The sequence below is a fragment of the Myotis brandtii genome, unplaced genomic scaffold, assembly GCF_000412655.1.
Source record: "Myotis brandtii unplaced genomic scaffold, ASM41265v1 scaffold589, whole genome shotgun sequence".
NCBI classification, from domain to species: domain Eukaryota; kingdom Metazoa; phylum Chordata; class Mammalia; order Chiroptera; family Vespertilionidae; genus Myotis; species Myotis brandtii.
Window position 1 is genome coordinate 356,472 of NW_005370220.1, and position 27,465 is coordinate 383,936.

The following is a 27,465-nucleotide window of genomic DNA, read 5'->3' on the forward strand; positions in this document are numbered from 1 at the left end:
TGTTCGCTTCAGCTGCGTGGCTGCTGGCTGCCATCTTTGTTGGCAGTTAATTTGCATATCCTGCTGATTAGCCAATGGGAAGTGTAGCGGAGGTATGGTTAATTACCATGTTTGTCTATTATTAGATAGGATTATACAAGTACTGAAACTGGGAAATTAGCATTGGTATAATATTAGTAAACTATACACCTTATTTGAATTTTTCCTATTTTCCTACTAATGTCCTTTTTCTGGTACAGGATCCACTCCATGATCCCTCATTGCATTTAATTGGTAAGAGTACTTAATAATTACAAAGAGATATACCTCCTGATTTTTATTTGCCACTGTGGGTATAGGACCAGCACATTGGTGTCTCCACCCCTCCTACCAGTCTGGTGTGGCTTCTTCTTTATATCCTTAGTTATAGGAGTTCTGTTTAGCTAGATTTCAGGTGGTTCTGAGTGATGAGTTTTCTGTAGTTTACTTGTAATTTTGATGTAGTTGTGGGAGGATTTGAGTATCACATTTACCTACACTGCCATCTTCACTGGAACCCAGATCTTCTTTAATCTCTTTGAACAGTGATTTTTTTTTTTAATGTACAGCCCTTTCATATCTTTTGTTAAATTTATCCCTAAGTATTTCAAATTTTTGATACATGGGCAATCTTTTGGGTTTCAACTTCAACTTCTAGTTATTCATTGTGAGTGTGTAGAAATACAATTGATTTTTATTTATTAATCTTGTATTCTACAACCTTGCTAAACTCTCCTAATAGTTCCAGTAACTTATTTTGAAGGTTTGATGGGATTTTCTATATAGACTATCATGTTCTCTGAGAATCGGATGGCTTTATTTCTTGCTTTCCAATCAGCCCTTTATTTATTTTTCTTGTCTTATTGTCCTGGCTAGAATCCCCAACACTGTTATAAAGGCAAAAGAGATGCTGATGGTTGTATTAAGACATTATGTCTTATGTAGGGAAGGACAGATGTGAGGGATATTTCGAAGGTGGAATCTACAGGTCTTGGAGACAGATCAGAGAGGGGTATGCAGAGGAAGGTACAGTTGATGCTTTCAGGAATCTGGTGGGGATGCAGTTGCCAAGATGGGAAGCCCCAGAGGAGGAGGAGGTTTAGTGGGAAAGATGGGGAGCTGAGCAAGTGCTTGTTGCTTACCTGTCAGCTTTTTGAGTTTAGCCATTCAGATAGACTCTTTATCATTGGTAAAATGAGGGTGTGGGGGTTGGCAATTGCTTCGTCTCTTTCTGTTGTAGCATTCTAAACTCTTAAGTGTCACAGTCCATTTGATTAATGCTGAAGGTACTTAGAATGGATAGTTCCCTAATATAAAGGAGGAATTCTTTGCCTCTTGAAAGGACAATAATCTAGAATCTGCTAATTCAGGGTCTGGCACATGCAGAACAAGACTATGAAAACCCGATCATACTGGAAAACCCTGGTTCCATCACTTATTCCTCATGGGATCTCAAGTAAGTCTCTTCTCCTCTCAGCCCCATTTCTTCAGCTGTTAAATGGGGAAATGATTGTAACCTCGGAGTGATTGTGAGCATCCATTGAGTATTTGATGCAAATACTCAAACCAAAAGATTGCCCATGTATCAATGCTTCACTAGCTGCAAATCTGAATTTAAAAAGAACACATGTGGCATTCTAGTTTTTTAATATCACCTTTGTTTTAATACAAAATTATACATTCAGTTTAAGAATTCAAATATAGGAATGTATAATGTAAAAAGTGAAAAAATATTCCCACTCCTCAGAAATTACTGGACACTTTAGTGTATATTTTTCCAGCTGTTTCCTATTTATAAACAAATATGCACTGTAACACACATAGCTTTTTTTCTTTAAAAATGGGATTTTACCATACATTCTCTTTTTTAGCTCTTTTCCCCACTGAATATGTTTTAGGCATCTTTCCATGTCAGTGCTATTTAGTAATCAATTATATGAATGCACCATAACTTTTAAAATTACTTCTCTGTTGATGGACATGTAGGTAGCTCTCAAATTCCTTGGTTTAATAAGTAATACTGTTGGGCATTCTCTCAGATAAGTATCTTTCTACACCTGTGCCAGCATCCCTTCAGGTGGACATCTCAAAGTGGAATTACAGTATTAAAGGGTTGTGCATTTACATTTTGACTGATAAAGCTAACCGAAGGCATCATTAGAAATGGTGCATTTAATTATGAGAGTAAGTTGTCTTGCCAGGGCCATGGCAATGAGCTCTCAGAGCAGTGTGTGGGTTTTGCTTTGTGATTCTTGGTAGGAACAGGAAGAGGTCTGAGTAGCTGTGAAACATCCCAAAAATTGACACTGTGGGTATTTTATTTCTGACATTAATTAGGATTAATTAGGATTAAAGAAAGGGGAAGATCCACACTCCTCTGCTATAACCATTTGCAAAACTGGTTCCCAAATATGATCAGCAGGTGGCACCAGGAGGAAGCAAGTAGGATTCTCAGTGGAAATTTCTGTGAAAACTAGAGGAGAATGCAGGCTTCCTTTCCAATTTTAGCAGATGGCCAATAAAAAAATTCCTTGGAGTTTATTTTGCATATGGTCTCCCATCTGGGTATTTGAGAAAAGTACAGTTTTGTTATCAAAACAGTATTTATTATGGTGAAGGAGTTTGTATTTCGCAGCAGAAGAATTTTTCAGTGAATAAAGCCAAAAAGCTGTGCAATAATGCTTTCAAGTTTCTTGGAGGGAACCAGTGAGCATGGGGTCCTTCCACTATCCTCTCCAGTTACCCTCCTTAGTTAGCTTTGATTGATTCAGCTCCTCGAGGCTGAATGAAGCACATTATTTGCAAAACCCCCAGGGAACAGTGTTCTCCACTGGCTTTAGAACTAGGAAAATGTGGACTGACTTATAAGTGGGTCAGAGTCCAGGCAGAAAGGAAAGCTGCAGTATGAAGCGTATGTTCCTTGTCCTCATCCCACGCTTATCAAATAAACTTCTGGTGAGTTGCTTATTTGCATCATTTTTCTTCATGTGGACAGCATGCTGATCTGACTGACCTTCGGGGCACCCGATAGTTGAAGTTCACCTACAGGGTGAAGTTTAAACTCCTACACATGCCTTGCAGAGCCGCTGCCCACCTCTGCAGCCTCAGCATCCAGTTTCCCACCTCTTCCTCCGAGATCCTTCCATATTCAACTGCTTCAAGTACTCAGCTGTGCCTCTGCACACGCCTCTCCTTTTGCCTGGAGCACTGGTCATTATCCTTCCTGCCCCTCTCCCAACTCCAGAGCAGCCTTCTGTCACCTGACCAATTTTGCTAATAATTCAGACCCCTGCTTATCTTTTACTTTCTCTGTAAAGCCTACTCTGCCCAGCTCCCCTGGGAGGCATTTTGGTTTTCTTTCTTCAATGTACACTGTACTCATGTTTATCACACTGTTTAGTGACTACATGTTTAGTTATCTTTCTCTCCTGCTCTAAGTTCCACGAGGACAGAGAGTGACTGGATCAGTCTTACTCATCATTGTATCTCTAGTGCTTGTCACAGTGCCTGGCTGTAGTGGGAAGTCAAGTATATTTGCCAAATTGAATTGCAAATTAATATGTATGGTTTAAAATAATTTCTCTTGCTAGTTTAGCCATCAAAAGTTAGCTTCTCCAAGGCCAAGGGTATTAGCCTGACCCAATCTGTCACTTTAAAAGGGTGTGGGCCACACCTGGGCCATGAGGAACTTACCAAAATAATGCCATCCAGTGAGATGGTGGTTGGGCTGCTGACCTTTCCCAATGATGCCCAAACTCTACCCCACACAGAGCTCTGCAGATGGGCAGCAAGCTTGGGAGCCGTCAGGGAGACCAGAATGCTTTCTGCTTATGCAGCCTGGCAGCCCGGGAGGCCAGGGTTCTGGTGCATAACCGGTAGAAGACAAGACAGAAGCGAGGGGGTTCCAGCTGTCAGAAGCAGGCAGATGATTCAAAGCTGCTGGCAGAGACGCTGTAGGAGCCATGGTTTCACCTCCCTGGCTGCTTCAAGTTTTATTGCTTTTGTTGCCAAAAATAGAACTTCACCGCCTGCTTAGATATATCATGCTGTTCTTGTGTCCCTTGCTTAACAGCTCAATTTGTTTACTGGAAAAATATCATCCAAAACTCAAGATGGTGCTCATCTCTGGAAAAGCATGCTTAGGTCCTATTCATTAGGACATCCTTTTAATTAGTCCGAGTGACACTGGCATCTATGTGGTGCTCCACAGTTCACCATGTACTTTTTATATGCCTGGCGTCTATTCTCCCTCGATTTGGGGAATTATCATTATCTCTAATTTACAGATGAGAAGACAGAGGTTCATAATCAGGGGTTCTTGCTCATGGTTACGCATGACTCTACAATAGCTAGTGCACTCAGACCTCTGACTCAGTACAGTTCAAACATTTCCTGAGACCTACTAAGTGCCAAGTGCTAGGGGTACAGGTTCAGTGTATCCTTGCCCTCTGCAATCATTAATGTGAAATGAAACACTGAACCAGGGTCAGGAGATCTGCTCCACTTCTGGCTCCACCTCCCCCCCACCCCCCCAGTTTTATTGAGATATAATTGAGACATAAGATTGTATATTTTTACATAGTGATGATTGGATGCACATATATATAGCAAAATGATCATCACAATAAGGTTAGTGAACACATTCATCATCTCACATAAATTACAATATTTTTGTGGTAAGAACATTTAAGATCTACTTTCTTAGCAACTTTCAAGTATATAAACAAGTTTCAAGTATTGTGAACTATAGTCACCATGCTATGTATTAGGTTCCCAGAACTATTTATCTTATAACTGGAAGTTTGTCCAATATCTCCCCATTTCCCTCATTCCTCATCCCTGACAACCACAATTCTACTCTCTGTTTCTATGAGTTTGCCATGTGTTGCAAATGGCAGGATTGCCTGGCCATTGTTGCTCAGTGGTTGAACATTGACCTATGAAACAGGAGGTCAGAGTTTGATTCCCAATCAGGGCACATGCCCAGGTTTCGGGCTTGATCACCAGCAGGAGATGTGCAGGAGGCAGCTGATCATTGATTTTTCTCTCTCTCTCTTCCTCTCTGAAATCAATAAAAACTATATTTTAAAAAAACAAATGGCAGGATTTCCTTTTTTATGGCTCAATAATATTCTGTGTGTGTGTGTGTGTGTGAAACTGGGGGCTCCCAGGGAGCTCAGGAGAGAGAGAAGAGAGAGAGAGAGAGAGAGGAGAGAGATTTTCTTTATCCATTCATCTGTTAATGGGCACTTAGGTTGTTTCCATGTGTTGGTTATGGTGAACAATGCTGCAATGAATCTGAGAATAGAGATACATCTTAGACATAGTGATTCCATTTCCTTACCCAGAAGTGGGATTCTGGATCATATGGAAGTTCTAGTTTTAAATTTTTTGAGGAAGCTCTATACTCTTCTACATAGTGACTACCAATTTACATTCATACCAATCAGTGGGAGGTGACATCTCATTGTGGTTTTGATTTGCATTTCCCTGATGATTGGTGATTTTGAGCATCTTTTCACGTACCTGTTGGCCATTTGTATGTTTTCTCTGTTCGGGCCCACTGCCCATTTTTAAATGAAATTATTATTGTTATTTGCTATTAAATTGTATGAGTTCCTTACATAATTTGGATATTAATTCCTTACCAGATATATGGTTTGCAAATATCTTCTGTCATTCTGTAGATTGACTCTTCATTTTGTTTATAGTTTCCTTTGCTGTGCAGAAGCTTTTCAGTTTGATGTAGTCCCACTTGTTGATGTTGGCTTTTGTTGCTTGTGCTTTTGGTGTCATACCCTGCTGCCACCTCTTAGCTGGGTATGGGACCCTGGCCAAGTCATCTACACCCCCATCCCCAGGCTTCAGTGCTTCCTCTGCAAGAAGAAAAGATTGCAGAACATAACTAAGGTTCCTTCCACTTCTAACCTTTTGATTCTGTGAGTTTGGCTTTCCTGGACTTCCATAAAACTCCCTGCTGGAGTTAAAATTCTTCACAAATTTCTGCTGCCAAGGTTTTAGTTGGAGCACAAAGGGCCTTATGTAATCAATCATCTTCTTGCAAATGCTGGGTCAGTGCAGTCTTGGGCGTAGGGAAGCGCTGATGGTGAAGGCTGCCCTGCAGCTGCTTCTGGAACCCCACGGGGGCTGGCTGGCTCCTCACCTCCACCTCACCCCGCCAGGAGGGTCACTGAAGCTGTATCTGCACATTCCGTCCCGAGCCCTGTGAAGTGGTTGGCTGAGGCCAGCAAATATTGGCTAAGCCAAGACATCCTTCCTGTTGGTTCCCTCTAAACCCCTTCAGAAAGATTCATATCTGCCCAAGTTCTTGCACCTCTGACTGTCTCTTCTGTGCTTGTCCACCTGACAAACTTTCTGAGCTTCCCTGTGTCAGAGTTGATGCCACCAAATCTATGAAGGCCTTTTCTGATACCCCCTCTCCCGCTCCACCTCCCGCTCTCCTGCCTCCCAGACCCATGGACAGTTCCTCTGGGACCCCTTCTGGACTCTCCCTCAATTATAGGGCCCCCAACACACTATTTTGTGGCAGTGCTTCTGGTTGAGAGATAGTGAGGCAAGGCCTCGGGTCATTGAGACCTGGGTTAAAATCCTTCCTTCATCACTTTTAAAGTGTGTACCTGGGTAAGTTACTTAATTATCCTGAGCCTCAGTTTCCTCAAAACCTGTAACACCACAGGGATGCTATGAGAATCATACTCTATCCCCTCAGGAATGGACATTTACTTATCTTCTGTCCCTGTGAAACTGGGGGCTCCCAGGGAGCTCAGAGAGTCATTTCCATCTGGGGATACTCAGGCATATGTGTGTGAAATGAGTGAATATGGAAAGAAGTTTTGTGGTCTGAGATGGAAATTTAAGCTAGCTCTAAGACTGTTTACACAAAGTATTATGGGTGTTTCTGGCTTATTGGAAATGGCTTTATTTTAATTTTTAATAAAAAACTAATCTTGAGACTAGTCATCTTATTATTTGATGATAGATCCTTTAGGAGGGAAAAGAGCTAAGACTTCTCTTTGACCGAATGGCATCAAGCGTGGCTTAAACATTTTCCCACTAAGGTTCCCCCTCCCCCCATAAGCAGCCTAGTACAATAATACTTTTAAAAGTAGAAACTCTATTGTTTAATTTCTACACGTCAATTTGGTCCCAAATACAGTTAGCGCTTTAAATGACATCTATTATCATCTTGCTGCGTTGCAGTCCTGATTTTGTATGAGGAATTTTGAGGTAAGTACTATCATTCGAGGGCTGCTGCTTTAATGTGTCCCCCACTCCCCTCTAAAGAAAGGCATGCTGTGAAAAAGTGAGAGAGGTAAACATTTTTCTGGGAGACTGTTTTAAAGGTCAAGAAAACCCTGCTTTCTAAAGTGAAGAAAAGGTCATCTTTCACCCTTCAATTTTTGTCCTTTCATTTCATTTTGCAAAAGTTCTTCATGATGTCGCCTTAGTCACTTGAGTAGAGATGCCTAATTTTCTGTAAGAAAATAGTGGAACCAATCTTGAGATCAGTGCCTATTTCAAAGGGAAATTATGAAAATTGCTCTGCCTGTACCTTCTTTCCTGATCTCCAAAGAAATGAAGAAGTCTCTCCTACTCTGTTTCTTGTTCAGCTTCTTTTCTGTGTAATTGCTTCTTGGAGGAGTTCTAATGAAAGGCGACGTGAAGTCGAGATTTGAATTTAGAAAGATGCTATAATTGAATTCTCTGGCCTCATTAATGAATGATTCTCTGTCCTTCCCTCACACCCAAACTTGCACTGCCTCCCTCCTTGCCTCCTCCTGAAATTAACCCCATACATTTTCTAGAAGTCTTAGAAGAGTAGGATAAAAGGACTTGTTTGGTTAGAATAGATCTAATAAGTGCTTTTCTATTATTTTGGAACTAATGGCTCTCTTCCATTTTCTTTTAACTTTTCGTTTTGTCATAATTTCAGACTTACTGAAAAATTGTAAGAATAATAAAAAACTTTCTGCACACCCTTCACTCAACCCCAAATGTTACTGTTTTGCTACATTTGTGCTCCCCCCCTCCTTTTTGAGAATAATTTGCATACATGATGCCCTTTTACTCCTAAGCATACTGTGCATATCTATAATAATAAAAGTGTAATATGCTAATTAGACCAGACATCCTTCCAGACATCCTTCCAGATAACCTTCTGAATGAAGCCGGGACTGCGAGGGCTGTGAGGGCCGAGCCCCTTGCATGAATTTCGCGCACCAGGCCTCTAGTTTCCTAAATAAAAGAGTATTTTCTTTTATAGCCACGATGTAATTATTGAAATCATGAAATTAACATTGATCAATACTATTTTATGATTTAATCATATTCAGAATTTATTCAGATTTTGACAATTGCCCCTTTAGTCTCCTTTAATCTGGAAGAATTTCTCAGTCTTTTTTTGTTTTCATCCCATAGGTATTTTTTATGAGCACAAGGTATTTAGCAGACTGCCCCTCAATTTGGGTTTGTCTGGGGTTTCCTCATTAGGTTCAGGAAATACATTTTTGGCAGGAATAGCACAGAAGCTGTGTTGTGTTTTTCTCAGGGGTATCATCTCTGGAGGCACATGATGTCAACATGACTCATTACTGGTGACGTTACCTTTAATCATTTGGTTAAGTTGGTGTCTGCCAGATTTCCACTGAGGAGTTGCCATTTCCCCCTTTCTAATGATTAAGTATTTAAGACTATGTAATATCTTGTTATTCCTCAAACTTTTACATCTAGTTTTAACCTTGGTTAATGATTCTTGCCTAAATCAGTTATTATTGTGATGGTTGCCAAATGGTGATTAACCACCATTCCTTCTGCATTTGTTAGTTGAGTTTCTATTGCAAGGAAGAACTTTGCCTTTTAATTTATTTATCTAGGTGAATATGCATGCACATTAGTGTGGACTCATGGATTCTTATGTTATTCGATGAGTTTTAATCCTCTTTTATTTATTTTGAAGCTCAGATGCTCCTAGATTTGTCTAGTGGAGCCTGGTGTCCTCTCAGCAGCCCCTATTACTCTCCGAGTGCTCTGTTCTGCCACAACAAGAGGCCCCAGGCTTTGTCGTGTTTTCCCTGCACCAACCTAGGAATCAGCCAAATTTCCAAGAAGCCCTAGTGTTTTTGTGCTGGTGCTGAGTGTGCTCTCTGCTATAGGGGTGTCAGTCCAGTGCCCTCCCCTTTTATAAACATACTTTGTGACATTCTCTTTACCATCCTGAATGAAATATAGTCAACCTTCACACATAGTTCTTTAAAAGACAACAACACCTAAATGTTATTTTAAAAAGGAAAATAAGAAAAAGTTCTTTATAGCAAAATTTTATTTTATAACAAAATTATAACAAAATTTCAGTAAGTAACTGCTCTGGGGGCACAGTTACATAAGAATATGTAATGAAGTGGCCTGATGCTTGCACCTACCTGTCATGAATGAGTTTGAAAAAAAGGAAAGTAGGACAATTTAATTAAACATTATTCATATTCTCTCTCATATGTCTACATATTATATATAATATAAATATGATATTTTTAAATATTTGGCTTTTTTCATAAGAATATATGAAGTGGCCTGATGCTTGCACCTACCTGTCATGAATGAGTTTGAAAAAAAGGAAAGTAGGACAATTTAATTAAACATTATTATTATTCTCTCTCATATGTCTACATATTATATATAATATAAATATGATATTTTTAAATATTTGGCTTTTTTTTCTTTTTAAAATATATTTTTATTGATTTCAGAAAAGAAGGGAGAGGTAGAGAGAGAGATAGAAACATCAATGATGAGAGAGAGACAATGATTGGCTGCCTCCTGCACACCCCTAACTGGGGATCAAGCCCACAACTTGGGCATGTGCCCTGACCGGGAATTGAACTGTGACCTCCTGGTTCATAGGTTGACGTTCAACCACTGAGCAACACTGACCTATGAACCAGGAGGTCAGAGTTTGATTCCCAATCAGGGCACATGCCCAGGTTTCGGGCTTGATCACCAGCAGGAGATGTGCAGGAGGCAGCTGATCATTGATTTTTCTCTCTCTCTCTTCCTCTCTGAAATCAATAAAAACTATATTTTAAAAAAACAAATGGCAGGATTTCCTTTTTTATGGCTCAATAATATTCTGTGTGTGTGTGTGTGTGTGAAACTGGGGGCTCCCAGGGAGCTCAGAGAGTCATTTCCATCTGGGGATACTCAGGCATATGTGTGTGAAATGAGTGAATATGGAAAGAAGTTTTGTGGTCTGAGATGGAAATTTAAGCTAGCTCTAAGACTGTTTACACAAAGTATTATGGGTGTTTCTGGCTTATTGGAAATGGCTTTATTTTAATTTTTAATAAAAAACTAATCTTGAGACTAGTCATCTTATTATTTGATGATAGATCCTTTAGGAGGGAAAAGAGCTAAGACTTCTCTTTGACCGAATGGCATCAAGCGTGGCTTAAACATTTTCCCACTAAGGTTCCCCCTCCCCCCACAAGCAGCCTAGTACAATAATACTTTTAAAAGTAGAAACTCTATTGTTTAATTTCTACACGTCAATTTGGTCCCAAATACAGTTAGCGCTTTAAATGACATCTATTATCATCTTGCTGCGTTGCAGTCCTGATTTTGTATGAGGAATTTTGAGGTAAGTACTATCATTCGAGGGCTGCTGCTTTAATGTGTCCCCCACTCCCCTCTAAAGAAAGGCATGCTGTGAAAAAGTGAGAGAGGTAAACATTTTTCTGGGAGACTGTTTTAAAGGTCAAGAAAACCCTGCTTTCTAAAGTGAAGAAAAGGTCATCTTTCACCCTTCAATTTTTGTCCTTTCATTTCATTTTGCAAAAGTTCTTCATGATGTCGCCTTAGTCACTTGAGTAGAGATGCCTAATTTTCTGTAAGAAAATAGTGGAACCAATCTTGAGATCAGTGCCTATTTCAAAGGGAAATTATGAAAATTGCTCTGCCTGTACCTTCTTTCCTGATCTCCAAAGAAATGAAGAAGTCTCTCCTACTCTGTTTCTTGTTCAGCTTCTTTTCTGTGTAATTGCTTCTTGGAGGAGTTCTAATGAAAGGCGACGTGAAGTCGAGATTTGAATTTAGAAAGATGCTATAATTGAATTCTCTGGCCTCATTAATGAATGATTCTCTGTCCTTCCCTCACACCCAAACTTGCACTGCCTCCCTCCTTGCCTCCTCCTGAAATTAACCCCATACATTTTCTAGAAGTCTTAGAAGAGTAGGATAAAAGGACTTGTTTGGTTAGAAAAGATCTAATAAGTGCTTTTCTATTATTTTGGAACTAATGGCTCTCTTCCATTTTCTTTTAACTTTTCGTTTTGTCATAATTTCAGACTTACTGAAAAATTGTAAGAATAATAAAAAACTTTCTGCACACCCTTCACTCAACCCCAAATGTTACTGTTTTGCTACATTTGTGCTCCCCCCTCCTTTTTGAGAATAATTTGCATACATGATGCCCTTTTACTCCTAAGCATACTGTGCATATCTATAATAATAAAAGTGTAATATGCTAATTAGACCAGACATCCTTCCGGACATCCTTCCAGATAACCTTCTGAATGAAGCCGGGACTGCGAGGGCTGTGAGGGCCGAGCCCCTTGCACGAATTTCGTGCACCAGGCCTCTAGTTTCCTAAATAAAAGAGTATTTTCTTTTATAGCCACGATGTAATTATTGAAATCATGAAATTAACATTGATCAATACTATTTTATGATTTAATCATATTCAGAATTTATTCAGATTTTGACAATTGCCCCTTTAGTCTCCTTTAATCTGGAAGAATTTCTCAGTCTTTTTTTGTTTTCATCCCATAGGTATTTTTTATGAGCACAAGGTATTTAGCAGACTGCCCCTCAATTTGGGTTTGTCTGGGGTTTCCTCATTAGGTTCAGGAAATACATTTTTGGCAGGAATAGCACAGAAGCTGTGTTGTGTTTTTCTCAGGGGTATCATCTCTGGAGGCACATGATGTCAACATGACTCATTACTGGTGACGTTACCTTTAATCATTTGGTTAAGTTGGTGTCTGCCAGATTTCCACTGAGGAGTTGCCATTTCCCCCTTTCTAATGATTAAGTATTTAAGACTATGTAATATCTTGTTATTCCTCAAACTTTTACATCTAGTTTTAACCTTGGTTAATGATTCTTGCCTAAATCAGTTATTATTGTGATGGTTGCCAAATGGTGATTAACCACCATTCCTTCTGCATTTGTTAGTTGAGTTTCTATTGCAAGGAAGAACTTTGCCTTTTAATTTATTTATCTAGGTGAATATGCATGCACATTAGTGTGGACTCATGGATTCTTATGTTATTCGATGAGTTTTAATCCTCTTTTATTTATTTTGAAGCTCAGATGCTCCTAGATTTGTCTAGTGGAGCCTGGTGTCCTCTCAGCAGCCCCTATTACTCTCCGAGCGCTCTGTTCTGCCACAACAAGAGGCCCCAGGCTTTGTCGTGTTTTCCCTGCACCAACCTAGGAATCAGCCAAATTTCCAAGAAGCCCTAGTGTTTTTGTGCTGGTGCTGAGTGTGCTCTCTGCTATAGGGGTGTCAGTCCAGTGCCCTCCCCTTTTATAAACATACTTTGTGACATTCTCTTTACCATCCTGAATGAAATATAGTCAACCTTCACACATAGTTCTTTAAAAGACAACAACACCTAAATGTTATTTTAAAAAGGAAAATAAGAAAAAGTTCTTTATAGCAAAATTTTATTTTATAACAAAATTATAACAAAATTTCAGTAAGTAACTGCTCTGGGGGCACAGTTACATAAGAATATGTAATGAAGTGGCCTGATGCTTGCACCTACCTGTCATGAATGAGTTTGAAAAAAAGGAAAGTAGGACAATTTAATTAAACATTATTCATATTCTCTCTCATATGTCTACATATTATATATAATATAAATATGATATTTTTAAATATTTGGCTTTTTTCTTTTTAAAATATATTTTTATTGATTTCAGAAAAGAAGGGAGAGGTAGAGAGAGAGATAGAAACATCAATGATGAGAGAGAGACAATGATTGGCTGCCTCCTGCACACCCCTAACTGGGGATCAAGCCCACAACTTGGGCATGTGCCCTGACCGGGAATTGAACTGTGACCTCCTGGTTCATAGGTTGACGTTCAACCACTGAGCAACACTGGCTGGGCTAAATATTTGGCATTTTAAACTGTTCTTTACATATAATCACATTGTGTTATGTGGGTAACTCAGATACCATAAGCCATGTATGTGCTTCAGCGATGCAGTGCTTCTGAAATAGTTGATAAAATTCCAGGGCAGGGGAGGTGAAGTATTATTTTCCCTGTATTTACATGGTTGTTGCATTCCTATAAAATAGTGGTACTCAACTTAAGTCATGTGGGAAATTCTTTTTGTTTACACGTGACAGTGGGTAGGGGTCTAGGCTATCTCTACATCATACATAAATAGGTCTTTCACTTTATGAAGGTGCGGTGGGGCTGCCCAGTGCGTGGCAGTCTGGCATTCAGACCCCTGCCCATCAAATGCCAGTAATACTCTCCATTCACTGGGACAACCAAAAGCACTCCCCAAAATTTCCAAAACCCTCCCTAGGTGGCAGTATCGGTCCCACTGAGAAACACTGATTGATCTCTGTGGAGCAGGAGCATTTTTCTTTTCCTTTAAGAAACACAAATACCTGTATATTGCTTAAAGGCGTTTAATTTTTAACACTTTCCAGATTTGTGTCCAACACTGCAGGTTTCCCTGATTTCCACCTTACTTTGAGAATAAGGATGACCCCGCTCTGTGTCCCTGCCTAGGGAGGGAGGCAGCCTCGGTCTCACTGCACACAGGGTGGGCATCCCCACGGGGGAGCAAGGTCGTGACCTCTCTTAGCACAATGCTATCCTGTAGGCAGTCTTGTCATAACCCTTGTTCTCCAGAGAGCTTCTAGAGAGAATCCTGAGCAGAGAAATGCCTCCATTGTATGGATGAGGAAACTGAGACCCAGAGAAGGAAAGAGGCTTGGCCCAGTCACACAGCAAGTCAGAGATACTCCTGAGGCCTAGAGACCAAAGAATAAACAAATGTTAGGGATTGGAAAGGACCTGAGAAGCCATCCAGGCCATTCCCCCCCTGGGGAATCCCTTCCACACCTGGACAGGTGACCAGGCTCCAGCCTCTACATGATCATCTTAAAAAATAGCTGGTTCCTCCTCTGTAAAACTCAGCAAGGACTCTGCCTCATGGGCTGTTGGCAGATGCTCATGGGATGAGTATTAACTAAGATCGCTGTAGACCACCCACCACGATGCTCAATGAATGGCCTTTTCTTTCTCTTGCTCCTTTCCTCCCCCGAGTGTGACACGTTTAAAGCAACTTCTAGATATTTAGGAAGCACTTACAGCTCGGGACAGAAAGATTTATCAGAGTAAAAGCACTCAGTCTTATCTCTGCTGTGTGTGGACTCCCCTTTTGTTAGGTAACCGGGAATGCTTTAAAAAGTATCCGGGCGAACCACTAACAAGGAGATCAATCCTATTTGGATTCAAGGTGAAGGCAAAGGAGTAAATGGTCCCTCAGATTAATTGTTGTATATTTAGTGTTATAATACATATTGACTAATGTCACCGTGTCACCATGTCTTATATACTGAAATGATAATCGGTCCACATTATTAATGAGAATGTAGGTGAGCTCCTGTCGGTGTTCTCCAGGTACATTGCAGTTTTACAAGTGTTCCTGGGCATGCATGGCTGGAAATGCTGGGCCAGAGAGGTTTATCGTAATCCCGTTTTTTACATGGATGGGTTAGTGTTGCTGTAGGGTAACAAATACCCTACTATTTTTTGTGCACATCTCTCTGTGACTGTTAGTTTATGGGATCGTATCCTGACATCCTGAAATGCTGTCCTGTTGAGGTTGTAGCACAGCTGCCCTGTCTTTATGGGTCATAGGCGAGGTCTCAGAGCCGAGCCTCCGGGACCTGATGTGCTCCTAGGGCCTGGAAGACACTGCCTGCCACCACCTGGGGGCACACTGAAGAGCCCTGGCGCTGAGATGAGAGTCTCTAAAAACTATGTAGTTTCAGTCTCTCCTCTGTTTATCTCCCTTCTGCTCCCCTCGGGTCATTGGTAAAGCCTTTAAAGCTTTGCACCTGGGTCGGGGGGAACTAAGGAAAGTGTTGGAGCCCGTGCTTGGTTCCAAGCACTAAAGGGCGTCAAACTCCCCTCCTGTCCAAGTTCGTTGTTGTGGGACAGTGACTAGTGAGATATCCCCCAAGGGAAGTGGATTTGGGGGAAGAGACAGCGGAGCCTGTTCCCGCATGGAGAGATGTCCTCCACTCCCTCTCAGATTCGTTATGGAAACAGGGCAGTTTTCTCACAGGTGACTGAAGTTAAGTGATGGCCAGAGGTTAGGAAGGGACTGCTGGGCTGACATTCCCTGTGAACCCATGGAGAGCTGAGCCCAAGTTCTCGTTCCATGGTCACCTGCTCCCATTGAAGTGAAGGGGGAGGGAACGCAGTGTTTATTTAAGGAAAAGTGGCGTATGGAGCTGGCCTTCCATGGCACAGGAGGAGTTTCTTTGTAAAACTCGGCCCAGCTTGGCTTCCAACCAGCGCGCTCATTTAGAACACCACAGAGCATCGGTGATCAAAGGCATGTCGAAGTAATTCCTTCCATGTCAACACCTTCCCGCTTCTCCCTGACATTTAAACCAGCGGCTGGAATCGAGCTCTTGTGGAGACCCTGTCCTTACTCTCCTGGTGTCAACGATCAGGCTAATGATTATCTGGTCCCCGGCAGGCACTTGGCTGCCCAGCCTGGTTCTCGAGTAGATTGGTGTCTTGGCTTGCGGGTTTCCATGCAGTAGAGGAAAACCTCTACTTACAAAATCCCAAAATGAAAATGCTGTTACTTATTTTGTAGATTAGATCTCCTGTGTACATGGTGACAGGCCTGGCCCAGTGCCTGGCACTCATCATTCCTCAGAGGGTGGAAAGGCATTGGGAGTGTTGCAAAGTAGGACACGGATAGTCTCATAGTTGTTAAAGTGCACTGTGTAAAGTATGGCAAGAATGTAAGAGGCATATGAGGGACTCTGGTGCTGGGAAGGAGGAAAGCTAGGGTTTTGATTATAATGGAGTCGTATACATTTGGAGGTGAGCTAAAGATTATTTCGCCAGTTCATTAGCAGGAAAGCCTCAGTATCGGAAAAACGATTTTAGCTGGAAGGGGAGCTTACTCAGCAATCGAATGTTGTGTTTGGATGGAATCAGCCGCGCTGCCTTCTGGGACCTCAGTAGGAGTCTGTGGGGAAGAAAGGAAGGGAGTGAGGCCTGTGAGGCCAGGGCGGCAAACCAGGCTGTGGGCTGGACTCTGCTGGGTGGCCCAAAGGAGTAGAGGAAAGGTGAGGCTGCCATCCAAGGGGACCAGGAAACAGCTGAGACAGGCCCAGTCACCAGGGAACCAAGACGAGCCTCAGTAGGGAATCTGGAGGATGATCAGGAAACCAAGGCAGAGTGATATAGTAGAATGAACTAATACCAACTATAGTGCTCTGCTAAGTCCAAATGCGAGGTATTATTTTATCCTTACAGCAGCATGGGAGCTGGGCACTGTTCTTCCTGTGACGGGGGAGGATACTGAACACAGGTCAGGTAGCTCAGCCAGGGCCCTGCCGCTCTGAGGCAGCTGATCTGAAATTTGAACCCAGGTCTGTCTCCAAAGCCCGTGCCCTGCACTCTGCTGCTCCCCACGGACACTCAGATATGTGGCCCCGGTGGAGGTGAAGGGGAGCAGCAGCCTAGGGACCCCCATGCTTAGGGATGCCCCAAGGCCCTTAGGAAGTAGCCTTAGGCCCGGCAGGCCTGGTCTGAGCCCCTGTGCTAGGGAAACTCAGGGGAGAGGAGGAGGGTGGGACAGGCCAGGCAGGGCTGACTGGCCTGGCCGGTGAACCAGCTGTCCTTGGGTTCTCACTCCCCTCATGAGTCTCCAACAATAGGGTTCAGGTGTTATGGGGCGACCTGAAAGGAACATGGACAGTCTCACAACTGGTTCCTTCCTGTTAAGCAGGATTTATTGTCCCAGGTGTGTTCTAGAGTGGCTCTTTGATTGTTCCCTAATGATGGGTGGATTATGGCCACATAAAGTTGCTATTGACTGAAAGTGGGATCCATTACATTGCCTTGACAACACCTGGATTTGGAAAGTGCGCAGAGTGGCTCCTCTTTGCTATTTGGTTGTCATGATCAGAAGGGCCAGCTTCCCCAAGCTGCCTCGTGATGCTCTGTTACCTCCCAGGTAAATTTGAGAGCACCTTCAAAGGGAAGGGCACCTTGGCCCCAGGACTTCTGGCCGGGGGACTGCAGGCTTCTTACTTTATTCTCTGGACCTCAAGGTCCTCATTCTCCCTAGAATGGAGATTTGATCATTAAATAAGGCAACAGCTCTGGAAAGCACTGAAATTTATTGTAATACCAAACACACGCGATGTTGTTGTTATTGAAAACGAGGAGAGAGTACTTATTCCTACGGTCTTGTCTGAAAGACCATGTCAGTGCGCCCAACACTTATGGTAGAAAGAACCTGGGGTTGGAAATCTGGAAATTTTATGCTTTCGTTCTGGCTCTGCCACTAGTTGTGTGGCCTTGGGCAAGTCTTCCGTTTCTTTGTTTATAAAGTGTGTGTGTGTGTGTGTGTGTGTGTGTGTGTGTGTGTGAGTGATAATTCCTTCCTGGCTGGATGTGAAGATATAGGCAGCTAGCTCTGTGGCTGTGTGGAGTCCCTCTTCTTACCCTGCTGGCCCCAACTCAGGCAAGATGAGCAGGTTGGCTTGGCTATAACTTTGTATTCCCACAGTGCTTTCCCTCCTTACTGTATTAAACAGAAGTTCCTACATCTCAACTGCTTTGAGTTTTCCCGAAGAACATAGTTGTCATGGAAAGATGACAGACTTTTGACTCTGATCAACTTGGTTTCATTATAGCTTTACTGCCCGTTGGCTGTGTGACCTTGGCCCTGGGATCCACCCTCCTAGCAGGGCTGTTGTGAGAATTCCCTGGATGGTGGCCGCATAGCACGTAACACAGGAGATGTGTTCCACGGGTGGTAGTTTTCCCTTTCCGCTTTCTTATCATTAAAATACTTTTGTTTCTATAGAAGAAGTTAGTTTATCTGGCAATCTGTCAACTAGATATATATTAACTAATGTTCCTGGGTTCATAAATGCTATGGCAATCGAGCTTTCTTATCACTTCATTTTGGACAACATTTATTAAGCACTCACTCTGCTATATACTGGGAATCGTGAGTAAAATAAGACTTGGTCTTCATCCTCAGCGAGCACATCCTCAAATGGGAGAGACAATCAATAACAATAATAGCTCACCATTTGTTAGCCCCGGCACTTCACATTCTTTACCTTTTGTAATCCTCACACCAACCCTATGGCAGAGGCACTACTATTACTCCTGTTTTCCAGGTTAACAAACTGAGGCCGGAGAGGTAAGGAAATAGTTGAGGGTTATATAGCTACTAAGTGGCAATAGGGCTGGGTTCTCTAGCACTGGAGGGAGTCTAGCTTCAGCACCCATATTCTTAGCTTTCATAATGTACTTAAATATGTAGCTATAATATAATATAGCTCTAAATTCAAAGTCACACATGTAGTTACATGACAGTGTGATAGAGGTGTGCTGAGAAAGATTAGATGCCACCACCGTGGGAGCACAGAGGACGAGAGTGGCTGTTCTGCCTGGAGGGTTGTGAGCCAGGAAAGGATTCTCAGAGGGAACCTGTGGGCTGGGCCTTGGATGATGAGCAGGAGTTCTGCAGGCAAAGAAGTGGGAAAGAGGCCAGTGGAGGCCGAGGGGAAGCACATGTGCAGCACAGCGGGAGGCATGGAAGAGGGCGGGGCGGGAAGGCAGGAAATAGGCTGTGGAGAGAGAGCTAGTTTCCAGGAAGAAGGACCCTCAGCCATGCCAAGGAGTTGCACATGAGTGGTCCTTGGGAACAATTTTCGTTAGTGTCTTTAAACTGTTCAAGTAAATCCAGGGTATGCATCAGTGATTAAAAGAGCAAGGGTTTTGTTTTGCAACTTAGGTTTGTTTTTTTTAACTGGAATTCTTGAAAGCCAGGGAGTGCTGAGAATATTTGGCCACACAGTGGGAGGTCCTACAGTTTTCCCTGGGGCCTGTGGCTGCCCTATTCTAGCCATCAGGTTCAAGATATTCCACGTCTGAGTTTAAAATCTGAGTCTTACTACTGCCAGACAGCAGTTCTTATTTCTCCTAACACTGGGAGAGTTGCTATATCAAAATTAATCATCTGTATGAGATATGCTGGACAACACAGTCAGGTTTTGATGACCAGTAAGGTGCTTGAGGAATGAGGTTATGAAGTCCTAAATTGGCTCCGTTGCTGTAGGTGCTCAATTGATATTCAGTCAATGAGGTGAACTCCTGCCCCTGCCCCCACCCCCACCCCTCACCTGCCCAGAACTGCTCCTTTTCCTGTATTCCCTAAATATGTAGATGGTACCCTCCCCTAGCACTACTGAATCCCTCTCCCTCACCCTCCACCTCCATCCAGTCACCAGGTGCCTCTGAGCCTACCTGTGCCATATCCCATCCCAGCCACTGCCCAGCTCTTTGGGACTTTGATAGGCCCCAAATCTCCCTTATTCTTTCCAAACCATCCTGCCAGAGTGATATGGGTGCCATGTTACCCACCCGTTGCAAATCCACCCATTGCCTACAGTTCAAGTACAAATACAAGGTGTTTTGTGATCTTTTCTGCCCACCCCACCTCTCGTTCCCAGGTGTCCTCTTCTCCCTGCCCATACTTTCCTCAAGTAGCCTGGCCCATTGTAGAAGGTTTAGCCATCATCCGAGGACCGGAGGACCCGGATTTCTCCCCCAAGCTCCAGGCCCATATTTCCATACAATTATGGAACCTCCCCAGCTGGGTGCCCTCTAGGTCCCTCTATCTGGCTCATCCTCTTCCCAGCATTCCCTAACCCCTGTCACTCCTCTTATATGCCCTGTGAATATAACAGTATCCATCTAGACATTCGGAAGTAGTCCCACATGCTCCTGTCTCCCTCACCTAGTCACCCAGTCCTGTCGATCTTACCTCCAAAATATTCCTCAAACCAGACTCCTTTCCCTAACTCCACTGCAAGCCTCCGCTCAGGCATTTCCCCTCAGGCATTTCCCCTCTGTCCCTGACCGCATACCCAACCCCCAGATTTTCTACGCAGCAGCCAGAATGATATTTCTAAGTACACGGCTAATTATGTTGCTTCCTCCTCAAAACCTTCACTGACTCCTCATCACTTCAGGACATTGTCCAAACTTTCCAAAATGATATTCAGGGCCGTTCCCTTCCAGACCCCCTCTCATACCCAGGTTTGGTCTTCCATTCCCCTTCCTCACATACCCTCGTTCATTCTACACGTGGTTGCTGGAGCCTGATGCCTGCGCTTGGATATTGACCCAGTCCTGCTGGCTGCGTGCCTCTGGCAGATTTTTTCATGTCCCTGGGTCCCCACTTCTTCATCTGTAAATAGGATTGTTGAGGATTGAATGAGATAGTGCGTGTGAAGTGCTTCCAACAGCACCTGACCCTGAGTGCGTGCCCGGTGGGTATGGGCTGCTGTGATTATTGTTGCAGTGATCTGCCTGGCAGGTCTCAGCAGTCAGATTTCCAGTGCTCTCCCCGCTCCACCCACTCTCTGCTCTCCAGCCATCGGGGCTCTTTGCAGTTCCCCAGACACATGCCACTCTCTCCTGCCTTCATAAAACCCACGTGGCAGCATCTTCCTGCTCAGTTCTTCTTCTTCGCCTCAACTGCTACCTCACAGTCTGGCCCTGGGTAGCCTAATTTTCAACTGACTCAGGAATTGCCTGATGCTGGGAGCAGGGATTTGCCCCGAGTGTGAGGCTCGGTCTGCTGAAGCTGGAAAGGGGAAAGGGCTGGTCCCTGCACCCTGTCCAGCATGTGCTTTGTGACATGTTTGTCTCCCCAGAGGCTTGTTTTTACTTAAGCTCTGCCTGTGCCTGTGCCATGAAGGGCCTGGGTTGCTAAGATGGGATATACATCCATCTGAGTGATAGAGGACTACTCTAACTGGCTTTGACTTCCCAGGTATTGCAGATACAGTTTCTTAAGAAATCATCCTCCTACCTGCCCCTCACTGCTAATAGTGCTTTATGGCTTCGTATTCCTGTTGCTGAATTTCTCTCTCAAAATATTTTAGCTTGCTTCCCCCAGATGCCCAGCCAACTTCCTTAGGTGCATCGTAAATCTCCCATCCAGATCCGCTCTGGTAGATTATCCCGAGGTGCTGCTCACAGCAATTCAGTATGAACTCTCCGCAGACTAATGTCACTTACGTGTTTATAACACAGCTTTCAACTGTGGTGATGTCAAGATAAATCATTGTTAGAACTTGTGTGCTGGCAGAAGCCAGGGACCTTAGTGTGACCTCTTTATTTTATAGGTGAGTACAACAGAGGCCAGGAGGTCAGGTGACTCTTTCAAGGTCACTCTCTCAAGGTCACCTGACTAAAGTGGGAGTAGGAGCTAGATTTTCTGTCTTTCGCTTCAGTAGTCTTTCTATTACACCAAAGCTATTTCTTTTCTATTTTTAAACATTTTTCAACTTTATAAAAATTGTGGGAAAATATGCATAACATAAAACTACCATCTTAATCATTTTTAAGTGTCCAGTTCAGTGACATTAAGTACATTCACATTGTTGTCCAACCATCACCACACCCATCTCCAGAACTTTTTTCATCTTCCTGAACTGAAACTCTACCCATCAAACACTAACTCCCTCCCCCAGTCTCTGGCGACCATCATTCTACTTTCTGTCTTTATGAATTTGACTACACTGGGTACCTCATAAGTGGAAGCATACAGTATTTGTCCTCTTATGTCTGGCTTACTACTTCACTTAACATAGTGTCCTCAGGGTTCATCCATGTTGTAGCAGGTGTCAGAATTTCCTTCCTTTTTATGGCTGAATAATATTCCATTGTGTGCACACACCACATTTTTTTTTTCTATCCTTCTTCTGCTGATGGACATTTGGGTTGTTTCCACCTTTGGCCATTGTGAGCAATGCTGCTATGAACAGGAAGGTACAACTATCTTTTCACCAAAAGCTATTCCTTATGAAAATCTTTATATTTAGAGGCACTCACTGCTGCCTGATATTGCTATTTTTTTTTCTAATGGAAAGTTTAGAAAATACAAAAAAAGCTCAATGAGGAATATACAAATTACTGATTTTTTATGGCATGTATTTCCATAATTTCATACTCATGTTACCCAAATTTTAAAAGTTTATATAGGCTGAGAGAATTTAAACAGGTAGGTCAATCTGTGTAGTAGGGAGGACCCCTGAAAATAGTTAAGACAGAGTATGAAAATGAATGTGACCTTGGCTATCCCTGGCATTTTAGAGATGAGTCCATCCCAAAGTATAATCTTACCCTAACGGTACCACAGCTTTTTAGTGGTGCTTCTTTGAGACAATTTTAACATCTTAATAGAGTGTCTTAATGCTAAGAAGAGTCAGAATTTTGAATGGGGGGAATGGGGGGTTGTCCCAGTTATATTTCTTAAATATCCACTAGGGGGCGGTAAAAGACACATAAATTTTTTAACAGGCCCGATGACTGCCAAGCAATCAGGCCACCACATCCTCATGGTATCTCTTTCAGCCATCAATGCATACAGTTACAAGATAATGGATTTCACAGCCAACAGCAGGTTTGGGTAAAAATGGAGATACAATCAGCTTTAGCCTAAGTGCAGGTCTTCCTCATGTTCAGGCTGACATCGATGCAGAAAACTTCATTTAGTATGTTAATCCCAGATTATCTTTTTAGTTAAGTCACATTAGTCCAGTGACTCTCAAACTGAGTGAACATCAGAATCACCCACCATGCTTTTTCCAAAATACGCCTGCCCAGGTCTTTTCCCACATCTATTACATCAGAATTTGGGGGGTTGGGGCCTAGTTATATAGATTATATTTAGATTCTGGTCCATGACTTCTTGCTAAGAACCAATGCATTAGTTGTTAACATTAATAACTTTAAATAGCTGGGGGGAAAGGGTCACCCTTGAGTAAAACCTCAGAGGAGAATGGATTTGAAATTTTGGAAAATCTCTCTCCTTTTTTAAAATAGAAGTTGCTGAAAGGTCTGAGGGCTGGGGGAACCACATTCAGCACAACTATCTGGCTTTCCCATTGACTGTGCCAGGAACCCAGACAGAAGGTCCTGGCAAACTCGGGGTCTGTGCTTCCAGTTCCAAGGAGGCAATGCTCAGGGCTACCCTCTTTAATGTGAGGACAGAGACCAATCGTGTCAGCTACATTAAGAGAATCTTTCCTATAGTATTCAGGGGGAAAAAAGAACCTTTGATTTTATCTTATCAGAGGTAAAAATGGCACAGGGAATGTGCAGTGGGGTGAGAAGACCTCAGCTTTCAACCTAACCATCCCCCCAGCCCAGTGATGGCGAACCTTTTGAGCTCGGCGTGTCAGCATTTTGAAAAACCCTGACTTATCTCTGGTGCCGTGTCCCATATAGAAATTTTTTGATATTTGCAACTATAGTAAAACAAAGATTTATATTTTTATATTTATTTTATATATTTAAATGCCATTTAACAAAGAAAAATCAACCAAAAAAATGAGTTCGCGTGTCACCTCTGACACTCGTGTCATAGGTTCGCCATCACTGCCCTAGCCAGTTGTGGGACCCAAGCAAGTCATGTCACCTCTCAGAGCCTCAGCTTCGGCATTTGAATTATAGAGGACTGGATTGTGCTGATCTCCAAGGATCATTCCAGTTCTAAAAATTCAGCGATTCTGTTAGTATTAATAATCCTGATTTGTATGGTACTACTCTGGCAAAGAGCAAAAGAAATATCCAGTAATGCAATGAATGGCAGAGACTATTGACCATGTAGTTTAATTTATTTAAGGCATATACTGGATTCAAAGGAGAAAATATTGCTCCTGATAATATATTAAACTGTTAGCATCTTCAGCATTGCAAAAGCTTTCCAGAGGGAGGAATTACCCATCGGTGCAAACCTGACATTTTTCACTTCCTGATCCATAACTGCCATTTCTCCAGCACACTTCTATTTACTGTAAAGGGCCAAGCGTATGAATGCTTTGGATGAATATTAAATAACTACACATCAACGTCAAGGTCACAGTTGCAAGAAAGGCTTGGTGGAGGGCCCAGGGAGGCTTGCATTGATCTCTGGTGAGGTTCCATTCTCGAATCCTGCTGACAAGGGGAAAAAATTGATGCGCGCCATTATTAAGGCTTTAAGTGTTTCTCCATTGTTAAAGATCTCTTACAAGCCTGGAGTAACTGATAGTGCCCAAGGAATTGGCAAAAGCTTCACTTAGAAATATAGGCTGGTCAGAGAGATAAGTAAAACCCAGAGTGCACATGTCCTGGGTTGGGCTTACACAGCAAAGGTGGAGGCCAAGGCGAGCCCAGCACTGGGGCATGCCGCTGCACTCTGAGTTACACACTTCAGAATGGAAGGAACGCCTGTTCTTGGGCTCTTTCTCACCAGATGTGGCAGAGAGAGTGGCTTTAAAGCCCACTCTTCAATTTCCTCCAGCCCCTCCCTTCACCCCGCCCCCCTGTGAAAACCTCTTCTTGTGGCGTTCAGCCCATACATTCCCCATAGCTGCATGAAGGATATGACAAGGGTCCGGGGGAATTGGCTGCATATGAATTATGCAGACCTGGATCCAGACTGACTGTCTGGACTGGTCAAGTGGCCTGGATAATTATGTGAATGTCTTGCTGACCTGGAGCTGGTAGGACAGCAAATATTACGGATGGCAGAATCTAGTTTCATAAAAGTCTCAATAGACTGAAGGATTGGCTACGTCTACTAGGTGAGCCTAATAAGAGATATAAATGATGAAACTAGCATTTCTGTACACTGGCTCTGTGTTTAGTATTGTGCTTAGCCCTTTGCACATTTTAGTTTATTTCTTCTTTACAGTGATCCATGAGGGTTTGTTTTATATTCCCATTTTTAAGACGAGGAACTCGAGACATGGCAGTACAGAGGGAGGTACAAGCATATTAGAGTCTTTGATCTGGATTTCAATCCCAGTTCTGCCCCTCTGTTAACCGGCAAGTTTTCCATCTTTGAAAAACAGCCTCAGCTAGGCTTGATGGCTGCCTTGGATGTGTCAGGGCCTGTGGGCTTAACCCTTTGCATTTATTATCTCATTCATCCTCCGAACACTCTTTCTCCTCTTTTACAGATGAGGAAGGCACAGATAACTTAAGTAACTTGCCCAAGGTCACACAGTAAGTAGCAGGGCCAGGATTCTAGACCAGGCAGCCTGATGCGACACCCAGACTCTTAACAACTGATGCACCATCTCCTGTTTTCTGTATCATAAGAGGAGAGCCATCATACTTTCTTAGATAACGTATGTAAAGTGCCCAATATAGTACCTGGCACATAGTAGGCACTCTTGAACAATAATCATCATCAATTACGTGACTTGCTCAGGGTTATAGCTAATAACCGGCAAAGATCTGGGATTCGAACTCAGGTCTTATGACAGCAAATCCTCTGTGCTCTCGATCTCCCTCCTGGAGGACAAGATTGGGGGGCAGCCTTGGGTTACTGTGTTGGCACCTAGCACAGTGTTATCTTCCTGGCAGGTGCTCAGTGAGTGTCACATAGGCAGGACTCACTTTGTCACTCATTTACTAAACATTTGCCAACATCCTGCTTTGTCTTGGGGGTCCAGAGAGGAGAAGAACATCACGCTGACCTTTCTTTTCTTCCCCCAGGTTCAAATGGTGAAAGACGGTGACCCCTCCTGGAAGCCCACTTTTATTGTGAAACCTGATGGTGGTTGTCAGGGTGACGGAATCTACCTCATTAAAGACCCCAGTGACATCCGCCTGGCAGGGACCCTGCAGCGCAGGCCAGCGGTGGTCCAGGAGTACATCTGCAAACCTCTCCTTATCGACAAGCTCAAGTTTGACATTCGCCTGTATGTCTTACTGAAGTCCTTAGACCCCTTAGAGATTTACATAGCCAAAGATGGACTCTCCAGATTTTGTACAGAGCCATACCAGGAGCCCACTCCCAAAAACCTGCACCACATCTTTATGCACTTAACCAACTACTCCCTGAACATCCATAGCGGTAACTTTGTCCACTCGGACAGCACTAGCACAGGCAGCAAAAGGACTTTTTCTAGCATTCTTTGTAGGTTGTCTTCCAAAGGCGTTGACATCAAGAAGGTCTGGTCTGATATCATCTCCTTGGTGATTAAGACCGTCATTGCCCTGACTCCAGAGCTCAAAGTTTTCTACCAGTCGGACATCCCTGCAGGGAGGCCGGGGCCCACATGCTTCCAGGTAACCAACCCTAGTTCCCAGCTGGGAGTTCCCAGCCTTGGCCTCGTGGGGGACGAGGGTGTGTGGCCTGAGGTGGGGAGGGGTGGTTGCTGGTGTGGTCTTTAGTGTTAAACCGGGGTCCAACTTCTGTTTTCTATTTGCTAGCTGTGTGATTTGGGGTAAGTTACATCCCTCATCTCATCTATAAAATGAGACAAATAGTACCTCCCTTAAAGGATTAAGGATCTTATAAGAATTAAATGAGACAACATATGCGAACCACAGTGCCTGCCATTCATTTATACATTCTTTCTTTCAGCAATTTTTACCGCCAGCTGAGTAGGGGGCCTGGCACTGTCTGAGCTGCTAGTGAGACAGTGGTGTGATGAGACAGGGGTCAGAATTTAGGGGACTGAGCCAGAGTGTGCTAGGGAAGGAAATGAGGATGAGGGTAGAGCATTCTTTCAGGTCATTTGGCTGTGAAGGTGAGGACGGCGGGAGGGGGTGTACGGGGTGGGTGTGGAGCCATAGCACCCAGAAGGCACAGTTTCCTGCCACCAGATAAACTAGAATGGGAAGGAGGTAATAAGATGGAGTCTGGGACCCTCTCCATCTCATCTTTTAAAGTATCTTGCAGCAGTTGTATATAGAAAAGAATACACGGACATATATGAAAGCTATGAGGCAGAGCAACAAAATAATCATCCCCAACCCACCTCCCAACCCCAGAGTTCCAATTACCACGCTGCTCCCCATCCCATTCTGACCCCCGAAGCAACCATTATCCTGAATTTTATGTTTATCGCTTCCTTGCTTTAAAAATATTTACAGTACCCTGAATGTATCCCTAAACAACGTATTGTTTGCTTTGCTTGCTTTTGCGCTTTATAAGAACTGTTGTAAGGTGTGTAGACATAGTAACATTCTTTCCATGCGTGTTCATGGGAATCGCTGGTGCCGTTTCATTCCCACTGCTGCACAGCCCATTGTGAGTGAGCACAGTTTGTTCATCAGTTC

General features: G+C 43.2%; 1 protein-coding gene across 1 annotated transcript in view; it reads left to right on the plus strand.

The window, feature by feature from the left end:
* The window catches only part of TTLL11 (tubulin tyrosine ligase-like family member 11), a 184,996-nt gene that overhangs the window by 49,551 nt on the left and 107,980 nt on the right, over positions 1 to 27,465 (plus strand). Inside the window, exon 4 of the mRNA XM_005879192.2 lies at positions 25,894 to 26,469. Within this exon, the coding sequence (XP_005879254.2) occupies positions 25,894 to 26,469 (576 nt within the window). The remainder of the gene's footprint in view (positions 1 to 25,893; positions 26,470 to 27,465) is intronic.